The 20,111-nt window shown below is 47.6% G+C and overlaps 1 protein-coding gene across 1 annotated transcript; it reads left to right on the top strand.

Annotated features, from left to right (window-relative positions):
* Positions 1 to 8,208: 8,208 nt before the first annotated feature.
* nfic (nuclear factor I/C) lies at positions 8,209 to 20,027 on the top strand. The gene is made up of 12 exons (XM_072438523.1): positions 8,209 to 8,394; positions 8,745 to 8,921; positions 9,943 to 10,126; positions 11,065 to 11,130; positions 11,290 to 11,364; positions 11,435 to 11,567; positions 13,670 to 13,791; positions 14,163 to 14,276; positions 15,504 to 15,661; positions 15,852 to 16,035; positions 16,353 to 16,441; positions 17,007 to 20,027. The coding sequence occupies exons 1-12, from the start codon at positions 8,338 to 8,340 to the stop codon at positions 17,025 to 17,027; spliced, it is 1,380 nt and encodes a 459-aa protein (XP_072294624.1). The 5' UTR covers positions 8,209 to 8,337; the 3' UTR covers positions 17,028 to 20,027.
* Positions 20,028 to 20,111: the final 84 nt, after the last annotated feature.

Here is a 20,111-nt window from a genome sequence, read left to right as displayed (position 1 = left end):
TGACTAGCAGGGGCACACGCTGCCTCTGTCATCTCCAGGTTGAGCTCCATGTGTGTTCATCCACGTTGTCATGGAGACGGGACATTGTCAGGACTCTGAACTGACCTCTTGCCCTTGCCACGCCTCGCTTTAGGTTTGGTCATAGTTGTACAAAGTGGGATTTTTGAATAATGTTATTTAAGCAGCTGTAAATGAAGCGTTCCACCATTTCTGCCATTTGTGTTGATTTTGTGCCATTTGTGTTGATTTTGTGTCATTTGTGTTGATTTTTCTTCTTGTTTTTTCTTGTTTTTATGGTAATCAGAAGTTATTTTTTAAACGTCCTCAATTTGCTCTTATTCTTGTATAAATACCTCTTTAATCTGAGTTTCTGCTTTTAAAATGGAATAAGTCATGAACTTCCTCCTGTCATCTGGAGTTTGTGTTCGTTTGTTACATTTTTGTTTCTAGTGAGACTTTTACACCGTTTCTCACACGTTACAGTTTTCTAACGAGATTGGCTCCAAAGGGTCCTGAGGTAAATTGTGTACCTTTTTTACCTAAAACAGACTAAACTAAAAGCATGTCTGTCTGTTTTTCATTTTGGTTGTTTTGCGTCCTCACTGAGAGCGGACTCTCCACAAACCTGACTCGTACGTGGTCTGGAGGAGGAGACTGCTTGTTTCCATGGAAGTGTTGTCCCTTTAGCTATAATATTATTCTAGTTTTGCATAAATTGTATATCTCCATGGAGAATGTCTGAAGTATGTTTTTAACGTTCTGTTTCCACGGCGATGACATGTGGCTTTGCCCTTTGCATCGTCACTACGTCAATGTACAAGAACCAAAATATTGTCAATATTTTTATCACCACAACGAAGATCCAAAACGTGTTCAAAGATATGAGGCGACACTTAAGCAAGATCATGTCTTAAAGCAGGGCCTGTGGGCCAAACTTGGCCCTCAAGGGAGTCTTATTTGGCCCGCAAAGTGTTGATGATGAAATCTCTGTATTTTGATACAGCGTTTTCATCTCTGCAAGTTCAAATGGGTGTGGTTGACCGGATCAGCCAATCAGGGACAAGTATGGTCCATCCATATCAAAACAAACAGGCTTACAATGTAAATAAACACATCTGATTGCACACTTCTGTTTGAGTTTGATGTGAAGTGTGTGGACACCAGGACAGTGTGTGGACACCAGGACAGTGTGTGGACAGTGTGGACAGTGTGTGGACACCAGGACAGTGTGTGGACACCAGGACAGTGTGTGGACAGTGTGTGGACACCAGGACAGTGTGTGGGCACCAGGACAGTGTGTGGACAGTGTGGACAGTGTGTGGACACCAGGACAGTGTGTGGACACCAGGACAGTGTGTGGACAGTGTGTGGACACCAGGACAGTGTGTGGGCACCAGGACAGTGTGTGGACAGTGTGGACAGTGTGTGGACACCAGGACAGTGTGTGGACACCAGGACAGTGTGTGGACAGTGTGTGGACACCAAATATGCCACAAGTTGTTCTCACAATTTAAAACATGGTTGTTGTGGTTGTTGTGCTGTTGCGTTGTTGTGTTGTTGTGCTGTCAGACGTCTGCACTGGGCTGGGACAGTCATGAGGACTAAACCTACTGTATAAACTTTGGGACTTTCTGGATAAACTGACTTGGAAAGTATTTCTGAAGAATAGAAAATATTTTAGTAGTATTATAGTTTTAAAATTCCAAAAAGGTTTAAATTTAAAATAAAAAAACAATAGGCGTGTGTGATATTTGAAGACAAGAACGACTATTATAACGAGGGTTGAACGTTCTGAGTCACCTGACAAATACCTGACAAATACCTAACAAATACCTGACAAATACCTGACAAATACCTGACAAATACCTGACACATACCTGACAAATACCTGACAAATACCTAACAAATACCTGACAAATACCTAACACATACCTGACAAATACCTGACAAATACCTAACAAATACCTGACAAATACCTAACAAATACCTGACAAATACCTGAAAAAAAACTGACAAATATATGAAAACCCGCCACAAATTCCATAAAGGTAAACCAGAAACTAGTAGTAGTATAGTTAGTAGTAGTTAGTAGTATAGTTAGAAGTAGTTAGTAATATAGTTAGTATAGTTAGTAGTATAGTTAGTAGTATAGTTAGAAGTAGTTAGTAGTATAGTAGTAGTATAGTATAGCGCGGGGCCACAGCGGTGCGCGGGGCCACGGTGCGCGGGCCACAGTCAGGGAAGCTACCGCAGAGGTAAATGTCCAACGTCCAATATGAAACTAACGTGGTGGTGATGGAGAGACCTGGACTGCATGGATGTGCTGATGGAGAGGCCTGGACTGCATGGATGTGCTGATGGAGAGGCCTGGACTGCATGGATGTGCTGATGGAGAGGCCTGGACTGCATGGATGTGCTGATGGAGAGGCCTGGACTGCATGGATGTGCTGATGGAGAGGCCTGGACTGCATGGATGTGCTGATGGAGAGGCCTGGACTGCATGGATGTGCTGATGGAGAGGCCTGGACTGCATGGATGTGCTGATGGAGAGGCCTGGACTGCATGGATGTGCTGATGGAGAGGCCTGGACTGCATGGATGTTCTGTGGTCTTCCTCTAGAGACCCAGAAGAAACATTTGGCTTTCTACACTTACACTCTACTATACAGTAGAAGTAGAAGGTCGGCTCATGATGCGATGTGTGAAGCACAACACACAAACCTCCAGACCGTTTAGTCCCGGCTTAGTCCCGGTGTAGTCCCGGTTTAGACCTCCCTTAGACCTGGCTTAGTCCTGCTTTAGTCCTGCTTTAGTCCTGCTTTAGTCCTTGCAGACTGAAGAGCCCATCATGGTGAAAATATACTCCAATCCCTAGAGACAAGTTATCAAGCTCACTGCGGTGCTCATGTACTTTGACACCGCTCTAGTACACATGGACATGGACATCAACCTGGACCTGGACCTGGAGTTTGGTCTTTTAAAGACCATCTCTGTTAATTTCTGTCAAGTTCTTTGAATGATGCTCATAAAGTAAACAGAACAAAAGTGTAGATGTGTTCCAAGTTTGACTCTGGACATGTGGCTCATGGCGGACCTCCAGGGTCGGACGGACCTCCAGGGTCAGTAGTAGAATGCTGATGTTTTAGGCTTTAACAAAGTGGATGTTCTGCCTGTGACGCGTCCCTGCAGCGCTGCGCATGTTCTTGCGGGACGAAGAGCCACAGTGACAGGGTTCTATGAGGACAGAGGTCCCACTGAGGAGGTGCCGCAGCCTCCCGGAACACCGGAACAGCGGAATACCGGCCGAGGAGGGGCAGGGGGAGCGGGAGGGGCAGGACTGACGCGGGACGGCTGTGGTCCCGAGCACCGCCGATGAACTTCATCAAAGCAAACGGGACTGAACCGATGGGACCGCGCGCGGAGAGGCTGGAGGCGGATCGTTGCCATGGTATGACACGCGCTCGCTTCTTTTGCTTTGCTGCGGTTTCCAAAAAAGACGCAATGCGAGAGTCGGACTGAGGCTCGTGCGCAGCTCGGACACAGCGCAGCCTCTGACCAGGACTGGCCACACGTCATTCAAAAGCCTGTGCGCAGCGCGGACAGTTAGCCTGCTAGCACTGCTGTGGGAATGTTCACTTTATTTCTCTTAATGCAATAACTCGGGCTCAGACGCGCGTGCCTCGCTCCGAACGCGTTTGTGACGTGTCCGCGGAGCTCGCGCTCCAGGCGCGGAAGCGGCCTGCGGACGCAACTTGCACCAAAACACCAAAGTCCCACTGGCCCACACTGCACAGGAGGCTAATGTGGCCTGGAGTTTGAGGCAGTCCGTGTAGCACCTATGTAGCACCCAAAGCCCAGAGGCGCAGCGCGTTACTGCGCGCCGCACATGCTCCATGGAAAATGAAATGTTGACTATTGACCGGGACAACACAGAACAGTGCCTCCGGGGCTGGTGTCTGTCAGGACGTGCACGCGGAACTGTGCGCGTGCATAAAATGGCCGCAGTAAAACAGAGGCATCTGTCCCGCACCAAGTGAAGCCTGATATGCGTCAGAGCCTTCACCCTGTAACCCTGTGGTTACAGGTCATATCCACACAGCCTGGGCAGGGCTGCTTGGCCCTAATACCAGCTGCTGGGGGCCCGCTAAGTGTTCTATGGCAGGAATGTAACTGTTCTCATGTACACAACCCAAATTTGACAGAATAAATGTCTAGATCTCTGTGGCCAGGCAAATAAAGAAATACATCAGAATCTGATTCAAAACTCTACAACTATCAGAATATGTAGCTCAATGGAAAAACATTAAGATTAGTGTTGTGCTCAATGGTCTCACACTGAGAGTCATGTGGTGCCGGGGGTTCCTGTACAGGTCTTATACTGAGAGTAATGTGGTGCCGGGGGTTCCTGTACAGCTCTTATACTGAGAGTAATGTGGTGCCGGGGGTTCCTGTACAGGTCTTATACTGAGAGTCATGTGGTGCCGGGGGTTCCTGTACAGGTCTTATACTGAGAGTCATGTGGTGCCGGGGGTTCCTGTACAGGTCTTATACTGAGAGTAATGTGGTGCCGGGGGTTCCTGTACAGGTCTTATACTGAGTCATGTGGTGCCGGGGGTTCCTGTACAGGTCTTATACTGAGAGTAATGTGGTGCCGAGGGTTCCTGTACAGGTCTCATACTGAGAGTAATGTGGTGCCGGGGGTTCCTCTACAGGTCTTATACTGAGAGTAATGTGGTGCCGGGGGTTCCTGTACAGGTCTCATACTGAAAGTAATGTGGTGCCGGGGGTTCCTGTACAGGTCTCATACTGAGAGTAATGTGGTGCCGGGGGTTCCTGTACAGGTCTTATACTGAGAGTAATGTGGTGCCGGGGGTTCCTGTACAGGTCTCATACTGAAAGTAATGTGGTGCCGGGGGTTCCTGTACAGGTCTCATACTGAGAGTAATGTGGTGCCGGGGGTTCCTGTACAGGTCTTATACTGAGAGTAATGTGGTGCCGGGGGTTCCTGTACAGGTCTTATACTGAGAGTAATGTGGTGCCGGGGGTTCCTGTACAGGTCTTACTGCAGATGACAGACGCTTGAGTCTGATGGAGGAAGTGAAGAATACCTGGGTCAAATCTGTGCTTACAACATGGAAGGAGCTGATCAAGACACATGAAACAAAGATGTTTAAATCTTGAACTGTACCAAACAGCACAAGATCTGGATGATAAAAGCATTGATATGTTGGAAGAATCCTTTGGCTTGGGCTTTTTTAAATTCTTTATGCATTTAATATTTTTATTAACAAAAGATATAACGCAACACAAAAAAAACATCACAAAATGACCAGAGAGAATAAATTCAATGAAAACACAAGTATTCATCAACTAGACATAAACACAAACAAAATCACTGCACATTTAAATAAAATAAGTGTCACATTTAGTCAAAGGTTTGCCAAATTTGTCCTTTTTTCCATCTCTCTGATATAAACACACAATGTCAGTCCAGTCCTTGATTGTTGCCAATCTTATGGCCTTTTTTCCCGCCACATAAATCATACTCTAAAGGTATCCGCTGATCGTGTCCATGGCAAGAGCTTTGAGGCTGAAAAACATTCTTCTAAAATAAAGTGGGATATTAATGTCAAAAACTGTCTGCAGTGCATTATTCATTTCAGTCTAATAACACCGAACGACTGGAAGCCCTTCAAAGTTCAGATTCATGAGCTTTAACAAATATTTCAGTCAAAAGGCTAAGGTGGTCAACATTCCTTTTTATTTCTTGATTATAATAACTCCTTATTTATAAATACCTATAAAAGTCCTGTTTGTCTAAGTCAAAGGATTCTTTCACCTGGTCAAAGCGCTTCAGACAATTCTCCTTTACAATCTGGTAAAAGAACTTCATATCTTTTGTTGTCCAGACTTTAAACCTTGAGTTTGAGCTGTAGCTGTTTATAAGCCAACCAATTTAAACCTCTTTGTTTAGTTTGTATGTCTTGATCAGCTCCTTCCATGTTGTAAGCACAGATTTTACCCAAGGGTTTTCCACCTCCCTAAATGACTCAAGCGTCTGTCATCTGCCAGTAAGACCTGCACAGGAATCCCCGGCACAACATTACTCTCAATATTTTTCCATAGCATCATATTCTGGGTCACACTAGCAACGCTCTGATCTGAAAAATCATTTTTCAAACCCCAGCCTCCTTTTTCTTTAGATAATTGTTGCGTTTTAATTGCTTTATTTCACTCATCAAACAGGCGGTTGGGGATGGAAATCGGGATAGTCTGGAACAGATAGAGAAAGAGATTTTTATTTTATGATCTTTAAAAGAGGGGTATCATTTTTCTCCATAATTGTTGATGGTCTATGGAGCAGCACACACAGGTCAGAGAAGGGCGCCAGTAAGAGATAATTTAAGTTTTTTGTTCATTTAATTTGTATCCAGTGACTGGACCAATTTGTTGAAGAAAATGCTTCACATTAGGTGTGGAAATGTCTGGTTTGGTCAAATGCAATAGAACATCATCTGCAGCAGGCGACTTTATGTTCCGTCCCATCATTTGTAACACAGAGAATAGTTTTTTATTGTCTAATAAATTGGGCCAATGGTTCCAAATACAAAGCAAACAGTCTTAATGTAATAATAAGTCTTAATGTTGTTGGACTTTTTTCCTTAAACAAAGGGTCATTCAGCATTGAACCTCCACAGCGTGTTTTTGCGTCTTTACTCCAAGTCTACAGTAATGTAGACAGGGGCATGATCATGAGGCTCAGGCATCTGTTCCGGAGCCTCCTGTGCTCCTCCCTGGGGAGGTGTTTCGGGCATGTCCCACTGGGAAGAGGCCCCGGGGAAGACATAGGACACGCTTGAGGGACTATGTCTCTCGGCTGGCCTGGGAACACCTCGAGATCCCCCTGGAGGAGTTGGAGGAAGTATCTGGGGAGGGGGAAGTCTGGGAGTCCCTGCTTAGACTGCTGCCCCTGCGACCCGGCCCCGGATAAGTGGAAGATGATGGATGGAAGGGAAGGAAAGGGTACTGCACCGACATTATCATGGATGTACGTAAAATGCAAAAAATTCAATTTGAAAATGAATACATTTGACGGACTCTGGACTAAATGGGACATTTGCTTTGGACTTGGGGCGCCTTGATTTACATGTTTTGTATTGTCTTTATTTTGTTTGCCATGTTTCCCCTGGTCCTGTTCAGGTGGCCTGCAGGGGGCAGCAGAGGGAGCAGGTGTAGTTAGTGTTCACAGATTTGCAATGAGCCATTTTAACTGTATTTTGAAGGTGTGATATGATTTACATTTCTGATAGTTGTGGGTTCCAATCAGAGGCAGCGCAGACAGAAACAGCAGTCCCCTCTCACTGCTCCTCCGGTTCTGCCGTGGCCCCTCCGATTCTGCCGTGGCCCCTCCGATTCTGCCGTGGCCCCTCCGATTCTGCCGTGGCTCCTCCGGTTCTGCCGTGGCCCCTCCGGTTCTGCCGTGGCTCCTCCGGTTCTGTCCGTGGCTCCTCTGGTTCTGAGTGCTGGAGATGACAGACCATGAGTAGACTGTTTGTGTATCGGGCAGTGTTGAGTGTGCTTTGGTTTCAGCGTCGTGGCATTAGTCAGTGACCAGATGGGTCAGTATGTTATGTGGGATAGAATTATTGAACGTGTGGACATTTTAGCGCCTCATGTGGACATTTGGTGGTGGACGCGTTTGAAATTGAGAGATTACATTTTATTTTGTTACAAGTTCTATTGACGTGTGATTTTTAATGACAGTTTTAAATCTATTGTAATGACAAGTAATGTGTATTCTGGAACAATCTGCCGTCGTTCTCTTGTAACAAATATGTCTAGGTCAGTATGGGAGTGTTTGGTGAAAACCATGGCAACTGTTTTTGCAGTATTTAATTTGAGACAGTATCACGTGATTGGACCGGGACGTCCCTAGTTGGAGGGCTGCATTTTGCCCCTGGTCCATATTTTGGACACACGTGCTCTCTGGTCACACACATCACCTTTAGGCCTGTAAGATTACAACATAACTCTCATATATACATAACAGTAGTATATATAGTTTCCCTTTCATACTAAAACAGCATCAATCAACAATATTTCGTAATATTTCTGCAGAACTGCCTGCTATTGGCCCATTAGTGAATAAAAGACAATTGAACGATCTCCACTCTAAAGACACACCATAGTGAGAAGAGCCTAACCCCGTCTTACCTCTGTCCAGGATGAGTTCCATCCATTCATCGAGGCGCTGCTGCCCCAGGTCCGAGCCTTCGCCTACACATGGTTCAACCTCCAGGCCCGCAAGAGGAAGTACTTCAAGAAGCACGAGAAGAGGATGAGCAAAGAGGAGGAGAACGCCGTCAAAGAGGAGCTCTTGGGAGAGAAGCCAGAGGTGGGAGATGCTCAGTTTGCATACGAGAAATGTAGGAATATGAACAAAGAAGCCTAACTATTTGTTAGGTCATCTGAAGATAGTTTAATTGTTGTTGATAAGATAAGATAATCCTTTATTGTCCACACATGGGGAAATTTCATTGTTGCAATGCAGGTAGATACAGAGGAAAAGAACTGATAACGTGTAACGTGAAGAGAAACCGTGTTCATTCCCTCACTGCCACGAGCAATAAGTTACACTCTGACCACTGTTTCAGCCCAGAGCAAAGATCAGACACGTTCTAGACTCTTTGAGCCACTTTGAGCTGAACCACATTCTTAGTGAGCAGTGGATCTTCTGCTGTGCAGGTCAAACAGAAGTGGGCCAGTCGACTTTTGGCTAAGCTGCGGAAGGACATCAGACCAGAGTGCAGAGAGGACTTTGTCCTGTCCATCACAGGGAAGAAAGCAGCCAGCTGTGTCCTATCAAACCCAGACCAGAAAGGCAAGATGCGGCGCATAGACTGCCTTCGACAGGCCGATAAGGTAAAGCATTCTTCTCTTACCAAAAAGACACAGCTACCAATGTTTTTTCTCTTACTGTAGAAACTATAGTGCTCATACACATGCAGGCTGTCACGCAGATCTAGTTGTGCGCATGATACAGGGGTTAATAAAGGCAGTGGCAGAATGAAAAAGACATGCTTAAATACAGGAGAGCGCTCAGTCTGCTCAAACCTCTGCCCTACTCAAAGCATGAGGAACAATGACTCCAGGCCTACACCGGTCCCACATACGAGGCTGTTGTTGGTCCCACACACGAGGCTGTTGGTCCCACACACGAGGCTGTTGGTCCCACACACGAGGCTGTTGGTCCCACACACGAGGCTGTTGGTCAGACACCACGAGGCTGTTGGTCAGACACCACGAGGCTGTTGGTCAGACACCACGAGGCTGTTGATCAGACACCACGAGGCTGTTGGTCAGACACCACGAGGCGTTGGTCCCACACACGAGGCTGTTGGTCCCCCACACGAGGCTGTTGGTCCCCCACACGAGGCTGTTGGTCCCCCACACGAGGCTGTTGGTCCCCCACACGAGGCTGTTGGTCCCCCACACGAGGCTGTTGGTCCCCCACACGAGGCTGTTGGTCCCCCACACGAGGCTGTTGGTCCCCCACACGAGGCTGTTGGTCCCCCACACGAGGCTGTTGGTCCCCCACACGAGGCTGTTGGTCCCCCACACGAGGCTGTTGGTCCCCCACACGAGGCTGTTGGTCCCCCACACGAGGCTGTTGGTCCCACACACGAGGCTGTTGGTCCCACACACGAGGCTGTTGGTCCCACACACGAGGCTGTTGGTCCCACACACGAGGCTGTTGGTCCCACACACGAGGCTGTTGGTCCCACACACGAGGCTGTTGGTCCCACACACGAGGCTGTTGGTCCCACACACGAGGCTGTTGGTCCCACACACGAGGCTGTTGGTCCCACACACACACGAGGCTGTTGGTCCCACACACGAGGCTGTTGGGGAGAGGACTGTGAGTAGATGTGGTGTGTTGCAGGTGTGGCGTCTGGACCTCGTCATGGTGATCCTGTTTAAAGGCATCCCTCTGGAGAGTACAGACGGAGAGCGCCTTGTGAAGGGCGCTCACTGCTCCAACCCTGTGCTCTGTGTCCAGCCACGCCACATCTCTGTCTCCATCAAAGAGCTCGACCTCTACCTGGCCTTCTATGTGCAGGAGCGAGGTGCATCCCTTTGCTTCACTTGTTTAGGGAGAAGTCACTTTACCCGGAATAATTCTAAAGAAAGGAAGCAGTGTTTTACTGGAGCAGCTGCTCCTGGGCGTGGCTGAGCCCAGGTGAGCTGCTCCTGGGCGTGGCTGAGCCCAGGTGAGGAGGATATTGGCTCATCCACATAGGTTAATGCTAGTGTCAGGTCCAGAGGGACGGTCTGCTGTGATTGATCACTCAAAGTTATGAAGTTTTAGGTAGTGAAAAATTAGGAGTCAAGTTACTACAAAACACCTGATAGCCTGATCTAATCTTATGATCTAAAGTAAAACATCTGACTCAAAGCTCTGATTCACAGGCAGCAAACAGTCAAGGAGCTCACTCTGAATGGTTTTGGACGTACCTTTTGTACACAGACGTCTGTAGATGCAGTTTTAAGACGTAAACACTGAAAACATGGCGCGTGGCACTTCCACGTACATGTGTGTCTCCAGCATAAACCGAGTAGCTTCGTGACGTAAACACAGCAAAGTATACTACATCATAATTCTGAACAAATCACATTGTTTTTAGACAAAACAATTGTTGAATACCGTTTGACATAATTGGCTGATTATGGACCAGCCGTCCCAGTGCAGCTGCAGGTCCGGGATTGATGGATCCATCAGGACAACGTCTGCAAACAGCAGAGATGAGATCCTGTGGTCCCCAAACCGGACACCCTCTGACCCCTGACCACACCCTCAGACCCCTGAGCCGGTGACAAAGGGCCAGAGTCCCACATGCACTGAGAACAGGTCTGACAATGCTCAAACCCCTCCTCCACGTTAAGTTGGCGGTTAAAGGAGGGGCATGCAGTGTTAATGGTTATGTAACGATTGTACTTGTCATGTCAACAAAAAGATATGCTAACTTAATATAGTTAAATTTACATGTATTGTGTACATTTGTAGATGCAGAGCACTGCAGTCCCACCAGAGTGAGCCCTGAACAGGATGAGAGGCTGGCGCCCTCCACAGGTGTGGAACCAACTTACAACACAGTTTCCCAGGCCTACATTCTAAACAATAATTGATTTGATGTTTTGGCTGGTAAAATAAATGTTAGATAAATAAATAGACACTTCATTGAGAGAATCCTGCTTTGCGCCTTCTAATGAACATTCCCTCTGCCTACAGACAGCCCGGACTTCCAGGATAACTTTGTTACATCAGGGGTGTTCAGTGTCACGGAGCTGGTCCAAGTTTCTAGAAGTAAGTCATAGGATTCTATCTCTTTTGATGAAATCCACTGTTTCTCTTGACAAGTGTGTGTCTGTGGCAGCACCTGTGGTTTCAGGAACACCTCCCAGTTTCTCTGTAGGTGAGCTTCATGGTCATCTGGCCTATGACCTGAGCCAGTCAGTGCAGCTGCCCGGGGGCATGAGGCGCTCTCTGACCAGCACCTCTTCAAGTGGGTGAGCCATGTTCACTTTGTGACATCGTTTTAACTACAGTATATTCTACACGACTACATCAAAACAAAACTGAAATGCAGTAAAGCAAAAGGATGTCATTCTAGAGTCACACATATGCTCCGCTGCCGTTTCACTGTCATGGAATGAGACATACACCAATGCTATTCCTTAACACACAGAGAACACAATTCAACTTAGAATATGAAACAACACAGAAATATCAGACGTTTGTATGGCATGCATGTGAAAAACGCCGGGCGGGGTCACCAGGCTGTTTTAAGCAGCCTGGTGACCCTCCTGCGTCTCACACCATTTTTTCTCATGCAGGTTGGTTTTATTAGATATTATGGAATAGGCGGGTCACATTTCTCATTGGTCAGCTTCACATCAAGGCACTTGTCTTTTACGACAGTTGGTATTTTCCGTAGAGATAAAGCCTTGGGTAATGTTTATCTAACTCCCCTGGGGTGTTACACCCCTCCCTAGGATAAACATTCTTTGCTCCATCTTTACGACACCTTCACGAACAAATGCAGTTTGTCACACATCCTGTTTTTCTCTTAGACTAATGATGCAGATAATATACTACTATTATGCAGATAAAATACATCACAGAAATATAATCATATATTCACATTTTATCACATTCACCCACACAACCCAAGAAATGAGGCGCAAGAGATGAGTAAACACGGAAAACATAAGACAGGTGATGCTAAACAATCTATGGTAATGTGGCTAACAGGCCCGGTGACAGAATAGAACCTTTGGGCTCGCCCTTGTCAGAAAGAGGATGATGTGTGAAATGCAGCGTGACATGGCCTCACTGAGAGCTGATATGAGAGCGGGGCATGCCCCATTTGACTAAATTGAATCCGACATAAAGGAGGTGAAAGTGGGTGGAGGAGATGGAGTGCGCATCGGGGAGGAAAAATATTTCAAACAATATGGATGAGCTGCAGGTACTGCTGAGGTGGTTTATGAAGTTGTGGTGTGATTTGTTTTTGACATCCAGTTCAGGAGTTCTCAATTTCCAGGAGATAAAGCGGGTGATATAAATTCCTTTCTAGACACCCTCAATCTGCCTGTTATGTCAGAAGAGCAGTATAAATAAAATTAAGAGCTGAACAGTTTTGGAAATACAATGTGCACAAAATGTGGCAGCAGGAGATAAACCACTGTCATGGACTTTGGGACTGTCCTGTTGCTCAAAAGTATTGGACTGAGATCAATCAAGTTTTACAGACAATTTATGAGATCACCATCCCACTAGATTTCAGAACTATGTACTTGAGGCTCAAAAGCCTCTGGAGCCTCCTCTGCCATGGACAGTACCTCTGGAGCCTCCTCTGCCATGGACAGTACTATGGACAGTACCTCTGGAGCCTCCTCTGCCATGGACAGTACCTCTGCAGCATCCTCTGCCATGGACAGTACCTCTGGAGCCTCCTCTGCCATGGACAGTACTATGGACAGTACCTCTGGAGCCTCCTCTGCCATGGACAGTACCTCTGCAGCATCCTCTGCCGTGGACAGTACCTCTGGAGCCTCCTCTGCCATGGACAGTACTATGGACAGTACCTCTGGAGCCTCCTCTGCCATGGACAGTACCATGGACAGTACCTCTGGAGCCTCCTCTGCCGTGGACAGTACCTCTGGAGCCTCCTCTGCCGTGGACAGTACTATGGACAGTACCTCTGGAGCCTCCTCTGCCATGGACAGTACCATGGACAGTACCTCTGGAGCCTCCTCGTGGCAGCTGCGAAAAAGGCCCTCAGAAAAATTCGCAAAAAAGAAAAATCACATTCGGACTCAATTTGAAAATGGACAAACTGGATGGACTGTGGACTATTCTAGTTTATATGCGCCTTAGTTTCTATCTTTTTGTTGGTTGTCTACTGATTTTTATTTGCATCTGTTGTTCCCTCTCTGGTTTTGTTTTGTTTTACTGTATATTCATCGTATTCTATAAAATTAGAAAAAAAATATTACCACAAAAGGATGCAAATGCTTGGAGTTATGAACAATAATGTAATCACTGCATAGGTAAGAATCTAAGTAATAGCTTTGATGTGTCCATTAACAGTTGTGTGCTGTTTCAGGAGTAAGAGACACAAATCGGGCTCCGTGGAGGACGAGGCGGACAGTCCCGGACAGGAGTACTACCCTTCTCCCGTGTCTCCGGCCAGCAGCTCTCGTAACTGGGCGGACGACATGGAGACAGGTCTGGAACTCTGAGCCTCCGCACCTCCCGCCACACTCCCGCACCTCCCGCCACACTCCCACACAGACCTTAATCCAATAGAAAATCTTTGGAGGAGCTGAAACTCTGTGTTGCTCAGCAACAGCCTTGAAACCTGAAAGATCTAGAGAAGATCTGTGTGGACGAGTGACCAATCCTGGCCAAGAACTACAGGAAACCTTTGACCTCAGTAATTGTAAACAAAGGCTTCTGGTGTTCAAATACTTATTTGCAGCAATAACACAGAAATGGTCAGATATCCTAAATATAATAACAGTGTTTGAGTGACATTGGTGCTCTTCCTCGTCATGTGCATTTCAGTTTTTTTGTGAGCTCCTCTTGTTTGTTTCCAGGAGCTCTGTCTCCCACAGTGAAAAAGACAGAGCTGGACAGCCCTCCGCCCCATGACCACTCCCCCAGACTGGGCTTCACACAGCACCACAGGCCGGTCATCGCAGTCCACAGTGGTCAGTTTAATCCTACTACCAGCTTTGCATTCTGTTCTTGTGTCTTTGAACGATGATCTGCACTAACCCCAGTTCCTCTGGTGCCTCAGAGCGTCTGTGATACACGAGTTGTCCGTGTCCGGAATCAAACCTCATTATTTTTAGAGCGGAATTTAATCCATGTAATCGCTCATGTTCCAGGAATGGTCTTTTAGGTTAGACTGGATGCGTTTCTTTGAAAGGGGACAGTTGTTGTCCCCTAGCCTAGATGTTAAAGGACATTCTGTACATGGTTACGGTGCAACAATAACAAACAATGAATACTATCAAGAAGTACAGATAACATTTACAAAAACTACCGTTGTTACAAAAAGTTTAAAAGGTAAATCATCTGTATCTATTGAGACATTTGATCTGCAACGCGGAATTTATTTTCACTGCCCCAAGAGGAGTTATAGTCCTGCCCCAAGGGAGGAGTTATACCATGAAATGTTGTGGTTTTTTCACTTGTTAGCTATTTAGAGATTGTCATGGGAATCTGGGCACGTTGTTCGCTGCTCTAAATTCAGCTCTCAATGACGCCACGTCACGCAAAACAAGGACCACCTGTTGTAATGTTGTTATGGACGACGGGACTCTGCTGTACAGCGGCGACCGGCCTCTGGTGCTGCCGTAGTTTTGTAGCTTTAGCATTGTTAGCTTGTGGGCAAGTTTATTTGTAGAGTTCAATTCATACATAAGGCAATTCAAAGTGCTTCACACAACAGGAAAAAATGACTTTGGCACCAGCAGGAGGCCGGTCCATGTTTAGTCCTGACTCTGGCACCAGCAGGAGGCCGGCCCATGTTTAGTCCTGACTCTGGCACCAGCAGGAGGCCGTTACAGTCTAATCTACTGGAGACAAACGTATGGATAAGTCTCTCCAAGTCTGGTTTAGACACTATACTTTTGATTTTGGCAATGTTTTTTAGATGGTAAAAAGCTACTGATGTTATTGAAGTTCAAGTTAAAGTCTGAGTCTATTATTAGCCCCTAATCAAACTTTAACAAAAACTCCTCCTGGGATATTTCGCCCACTGGCTTCAAAATCAATGTACAATGTGCGCCAAGATGACAACGCGCTCCAGAGCTTCCAATTTGTTATCTTCTGTTTTGTGGCAAAGCTCAAATACACCACAAAGACCCAATAATACAAAAGATTGAGGGTTGAAAATAATGTGTTGACGTTTTGACCCTTGTGGTCCACAGGCCTGTCCCGCAGCCCCCATCCTGCAGCCTCGCTCCACTTCCCTCCATCCTCCTATTTCTCTCATGGCACCATCCGCTACCCTCCACACCTGTCCCAGGACCCTCTGAAGGACCTGGTGTCTCTGGCGTGTGATCCGGCCGCCCACAGCTCCAGCTCCGTGAGTAATGCTCTCCCACTGTTCCCCTATTCTATACTTTTAAAACCAGTATTTCATTTGTTTAAATTGTTCCCTGTGATCCATGTTTGAGTTTAGTGGTCACATGACGCTAACGACAGGCAGCCTGCGCCCCAGTGGCATTCTGACCGTGCTGGTCATGGTGTTTCTGCCCCTCCCACTTGTATTTCAGCTGAACGGCAGCGGTGACTTAAAGGTGCCCGGTCATTACATCTCCTCTCAGATGCTTGTCCCACCAGTGCCCACACCGTCCATGGGTCCACCTCCCTCTTCTGTTCCAGGACCAGCACACCCAGAGTCCAAAGCCACACCCCCCTCTACATCAGAGGGAGGAGCTAACTCACCTCCATCTCCCAGTATGTGGTTTTGTGTATTTAGTTTTTTGGAGAAAGTATTTCTTATTTATATTTATATATATATATATATATATATTAAATCTAGTTCCAAGAAAATGCACAAAGCACTTTTCCTCTGCACATTTTCCATAAGCAAAAATCATTCTGATAAAATAGGCCTTAGTAGTTCTGTCAGAGCTGCCAAGGTGGTTTTGGTTCCTTTGGGCAGATGCCAAAAGGTGAATTGATTATTAACATTTCCTTTAAAAAGCAATGTTAAATGTTATACTTTCCAATAGTGTGACTGCTCTCACTCAGGACTGTATCTGTGTCCTCAGCGTACTCTGCTCCTGGGACTCCTCCTGCTGCTCCATCTCCGTTTTCTGGGGTCAGTCCTCGAGACAGGGGCAGCGCCTACCAGGCTCAGGTCAGGACACGCACACGTCTCTTTATTGTGTCAGGTGAACGCTGGTCCACATGATGAACAGGTGCAGCTGATGCTTTATGTACGGGGATGCACACATATGAGTTGGAGACTTGAGTTGATGCGTGGCTGCTCTGTGGGGCCAATCCACTGTGCCCTGCAGGGATGCGTCTCTGGAGCCCTGCGGGGATGCGTCTCTGGAGCCCTGCGGGGATGCGTCTCCGGAGCCCTGCGGGGATGTGTCTCCGGAGTCCTGTGGGGATGCGTCTTTGGAGCCCTGCGGGGATGTGTCTCTGAAATCCTGCGGGGATGTGTCTTTGGAGCCCTGCGGGGATGTGTCTTTGGAGCCCTGCGGGGATGCATCTACGGAGTCCTGCGGGGATGCATCTACGGAGTCCTGCGGGGATACGTCTCTGGAGCCCTGCAGGGATGCGTCTTTGGAGCCCTGCGGGGATGCGTCTCCGGAGTCCTGCGGGGATGTTTTTAGTGAATGGCAGGCAAAGCGGTCATAGATCACCTTTTCTGTCCAGCTGCTTTGTGTTCTAACATCTGTCACTGTGTCTTTCAGTCATGGTATCTGGGGAACTGAGGAGGCTGAAGTCTGTCCATCTTCACAGGAGAAGACTATATGCAACGGCCCCCGTGTGGCCCCTTTTGCCCCTCTGCAGGTGCTGCTTATCATATATGCAAGTCTGTTTTTATGAACCATGGGACGTTTCTAGCCGATGTTTCTTTGCACTTTTGAATTGTCTATAATGCAACATATTAAGCCAACGCTCTGCTTTTTCTTCCTCTTTAACTGAAGAGGGAGCTTTTCTATTTTAGTGACAATCGCAGTTCAAATATGTTTTGTTTTCCATAAAACTGCTCCTGGAGGACGGCTACCACAATGAGGAGTGTAACAGCTTCTGAATGGAGACCCAAACACCAACAACAGAAGCCGTCTGGACTGGAGGCCCTAAGCTCCACACATGAGGAGACTGCGGGCCCTAAGCTTCACACATGAGGAGACTGCGGGCCCCAAGCTCCACACATGAGGAGACTGCGGGCCCTAAGCTCCACACATGAGGAGACTGCAGGCCCTAAGCTCCACACATGAGGAGACTGCGGGCCCTAAGCTCCACACATGAGGAGACTGCGGGCCCTAAGCTCCACACATGAGGAGACTGCGGGCCCTAAGCTCCACACATGAGGAGACTGCGGGCCCTAAGCTCCACACATGAGGAGACTGCGGGCCCTAAGCTCCACACATGAGGAGACTGCGGGCCCTAAGCTCCACACATGAGGGGACTGCGGGCCCTAAGCTCCACACATGAGGAGACTGCAGGCCCTAAGCTCCACACATGAGGGGGACTGCAGGCCCTAAGCTCCACACATGAGGAGACTGCGGGCCCTAAGCTCCACACATGAGGAGACTGCAGGTCCTAAGCTCCACACATGAGGGGACTGCAGGCCCTAAGCTCCACACATGAGGGGGACTGCAGGCCCTAAGCTCCACACATGAGGAGACTGCGGGCCCTGAGCTCCACACATGAGGGGACTGCGGGCCCTGAGCTCCACACATGAGGAGACTGCAGGCCCTGAGCTCCACACATGAGGAGACTGCAGGCCCTAAGCTCCACACATGAGGAGACTGCAGGTCCTAAGCTCCACACATGAGGGGACTGCAGGCCCTAAGCTCCACACATGAGGGGGACTGCAGGCCCTAAGCTCCACACATGAGGAGACTGCGGGCCCTGAGCTCCACACATGAGGGGACTGCGGGCCCTGAGCTCCACACATGAGGAGACTGCAGGCCCTGAGCTCCACACATGAGGAGACTGCAGGCCCTAAGCTCCACACATGAGGAGACTGCGGGCCCTGAGCTCCACACATGAGGGGACTGCAGGCCCTAAGCTCCACACATGAGGAGACTGCGGGCCCTGAGCTCCACACATGAGGGGACTGCGGGCCCTAAGCTCCACACATGAGGAGACTGCATTTGTTGGACTGGAAACAGCTCCTCAACGTCACAACTTCTCAAGGGCTTTGAAGCTTGGTCAGCTCCTGTGGCACGTATGTCCTCATGTCCAGGCCTGTATGAGAGTTCAGCTCCGTGAGTGAGTGAGTGAGTGAGTGTGAGTGTGTGTGTGTGTGTGTGTGTGTGTGTGTGTGTGTGTGCAGTGATCGGTCAGTGTGCCCTGCTCTTTTCTCTCACTGAGCAGAGCTGGAGGCCAAACATTGCTCATTAGCATTCTGCATGGCATTGTAAGGTAAACAATTTTAGATTAAAGCCTGTAGCACTTTTTAAAAGTTTGTATTATTTTTTTAGAAATAAAAAAGCATTTAAATGTGTTATTGTAACACTTATGTCATTGGCGATAAGTGGTAAACGTGGCAGCTACTCTGTGTTCATGTTTTGCCTCCAGGCGGTGCAGCACCCGCAGCGACAGTTTAATGTATGCATTCTGTACAGTACAAACAAATTGTGTCGAGTATATAGTTTATGACAGCAGTTGGTGATGCAGAAATAAAGTTTGGGTTTTTACTTAATTAAACTTAACTATAATCTAAACCCATATCTGAACTCAAAACCATGTTGATTTAAAAAATTATAGTTTTTTGTCTCCATAAGAGGGGCAGGTCCGCACAATGTGATGAATACATTCACACACACAAAAAAATGCACACGACACTTTAAACATTGTTTTAACATTAGAATTAAAAGTGCTCGTTTAAAAAGCCGCCCCAGGCAGTGAGCCCGGCCCGCCCCGGGCAGTGAGCCCGGCCCGCCCCGGGCAGTGAGCCCGGCCCGCCCCGGGCAGGCCTCTCTGCACGGGGACCACCACGTTAAATGCAGGTTGTTTAACAGGTGAAAAGCTGTGTAGGGTCAGGGCAGCAGCAGTACATTGGTCCTGTGCAGGTGGCAATAGTGTGCACACTGACCGAGTACTGTGTGTGTGTGTGTGTGTGTGTGTGTGTGGCGCACGTGTGTGTGTCTGTGGCGCACGTGTGTGTGTCTGTGGCGCATGTGTGTGTGTGTGGGGCGCATGTGTGTGTGTCTGCATGTGTTCGTGTGTGTGTGGCGCATGTGTGTGTGTCTGCATGTGTTCGTGTGTGTGTGGCGCATGGTGCAGGCGGAGCTCTGATCTCGATGCATGGCTGTGAGACAGAACTCTTTCCCATTTAAACATCGTTCCTTTTAATTGGACATTTGCACGAACCTTTCTGATCACATGATGTGCCTTGGCTTGAGTTGGACTAAACCTGCAGTAAACAAGAGGTTTAGCTGCTGCATGTGAGCACAGCCTTCTGCTTCCAGCTCAATACCTCTTACAAACCTTTGAGTCGCCTCCTACAGTTTACCATCGTCATTACGTCTGCAACAAATGAAGCTCTGGAGGTTCTTCTGAATGAACAGCACATACCTGGTGGTGTGGCTCCTGGTCATCCAGGATGTCCCTCTGAAACAGCCACGCCCCTCCTCCTGTCCCTCTGCTCCAGAGCATCTCATATACAGCCATATTTAATACTGCAACTGACAGTACCTTTATTACTGCAAATGAAGTGTTTCCTTATGCAAATATCAATATTAAAAAGCTACAACTCACTCTTGTCCGTTAGCGTGCTTTGAAATACACTTTCAACATGTATTTTTATCACATAAAGAACCAGTAGCATTTCTATGGGAAGA

The sequence above is a fragment of the Eucyclogobius newberryi genome, unplaced genomic scaffold (assembly GCF_026437365.1).
Source record: "Eucyclogobius newberryi isolate DKJ021-1_F unplaced genomic scaffold, fEucNew1.0.hap1 SCAF_9, whole genome shotgun sequence".
In the NCBI taxonomy this organism is placed as follows: domain Eukaryota; kingdom Metazoa; phylum Chordata; class Actinopteri; order Gobiiformes; family Gobiidae; genus Eucyclogobius; species Eucyclogobius newberryi.
Note: the sequence above shows the minus strand (reverse complement) of the source record. Positions and strands in the feature narration are given on the sequence as shown.

Coding starts and splice junctions, on each gene's coding strand:
- nfic (XM_072438523.1), top strand. CDS start 8,338: ATGAGCAAAGAGGAGGAGAACGCCGTCAAAGAGGAGCTCTTGGGAGAG. Junction 11,568..13,669: donor ACCAGCACCTCTTCAAGTGG/GTGAGCCATGTT, acceptor GTGCTGTTTCAG/GAGTAAGAGACACAAATCGG. Junction 16,036..16,352: donor TAACTCACCTCCATCTCCCA/GTATGTGGTTTT, acceptor CTGTGTCCTCAG/CGTACTCTGCTCCTGGGACT.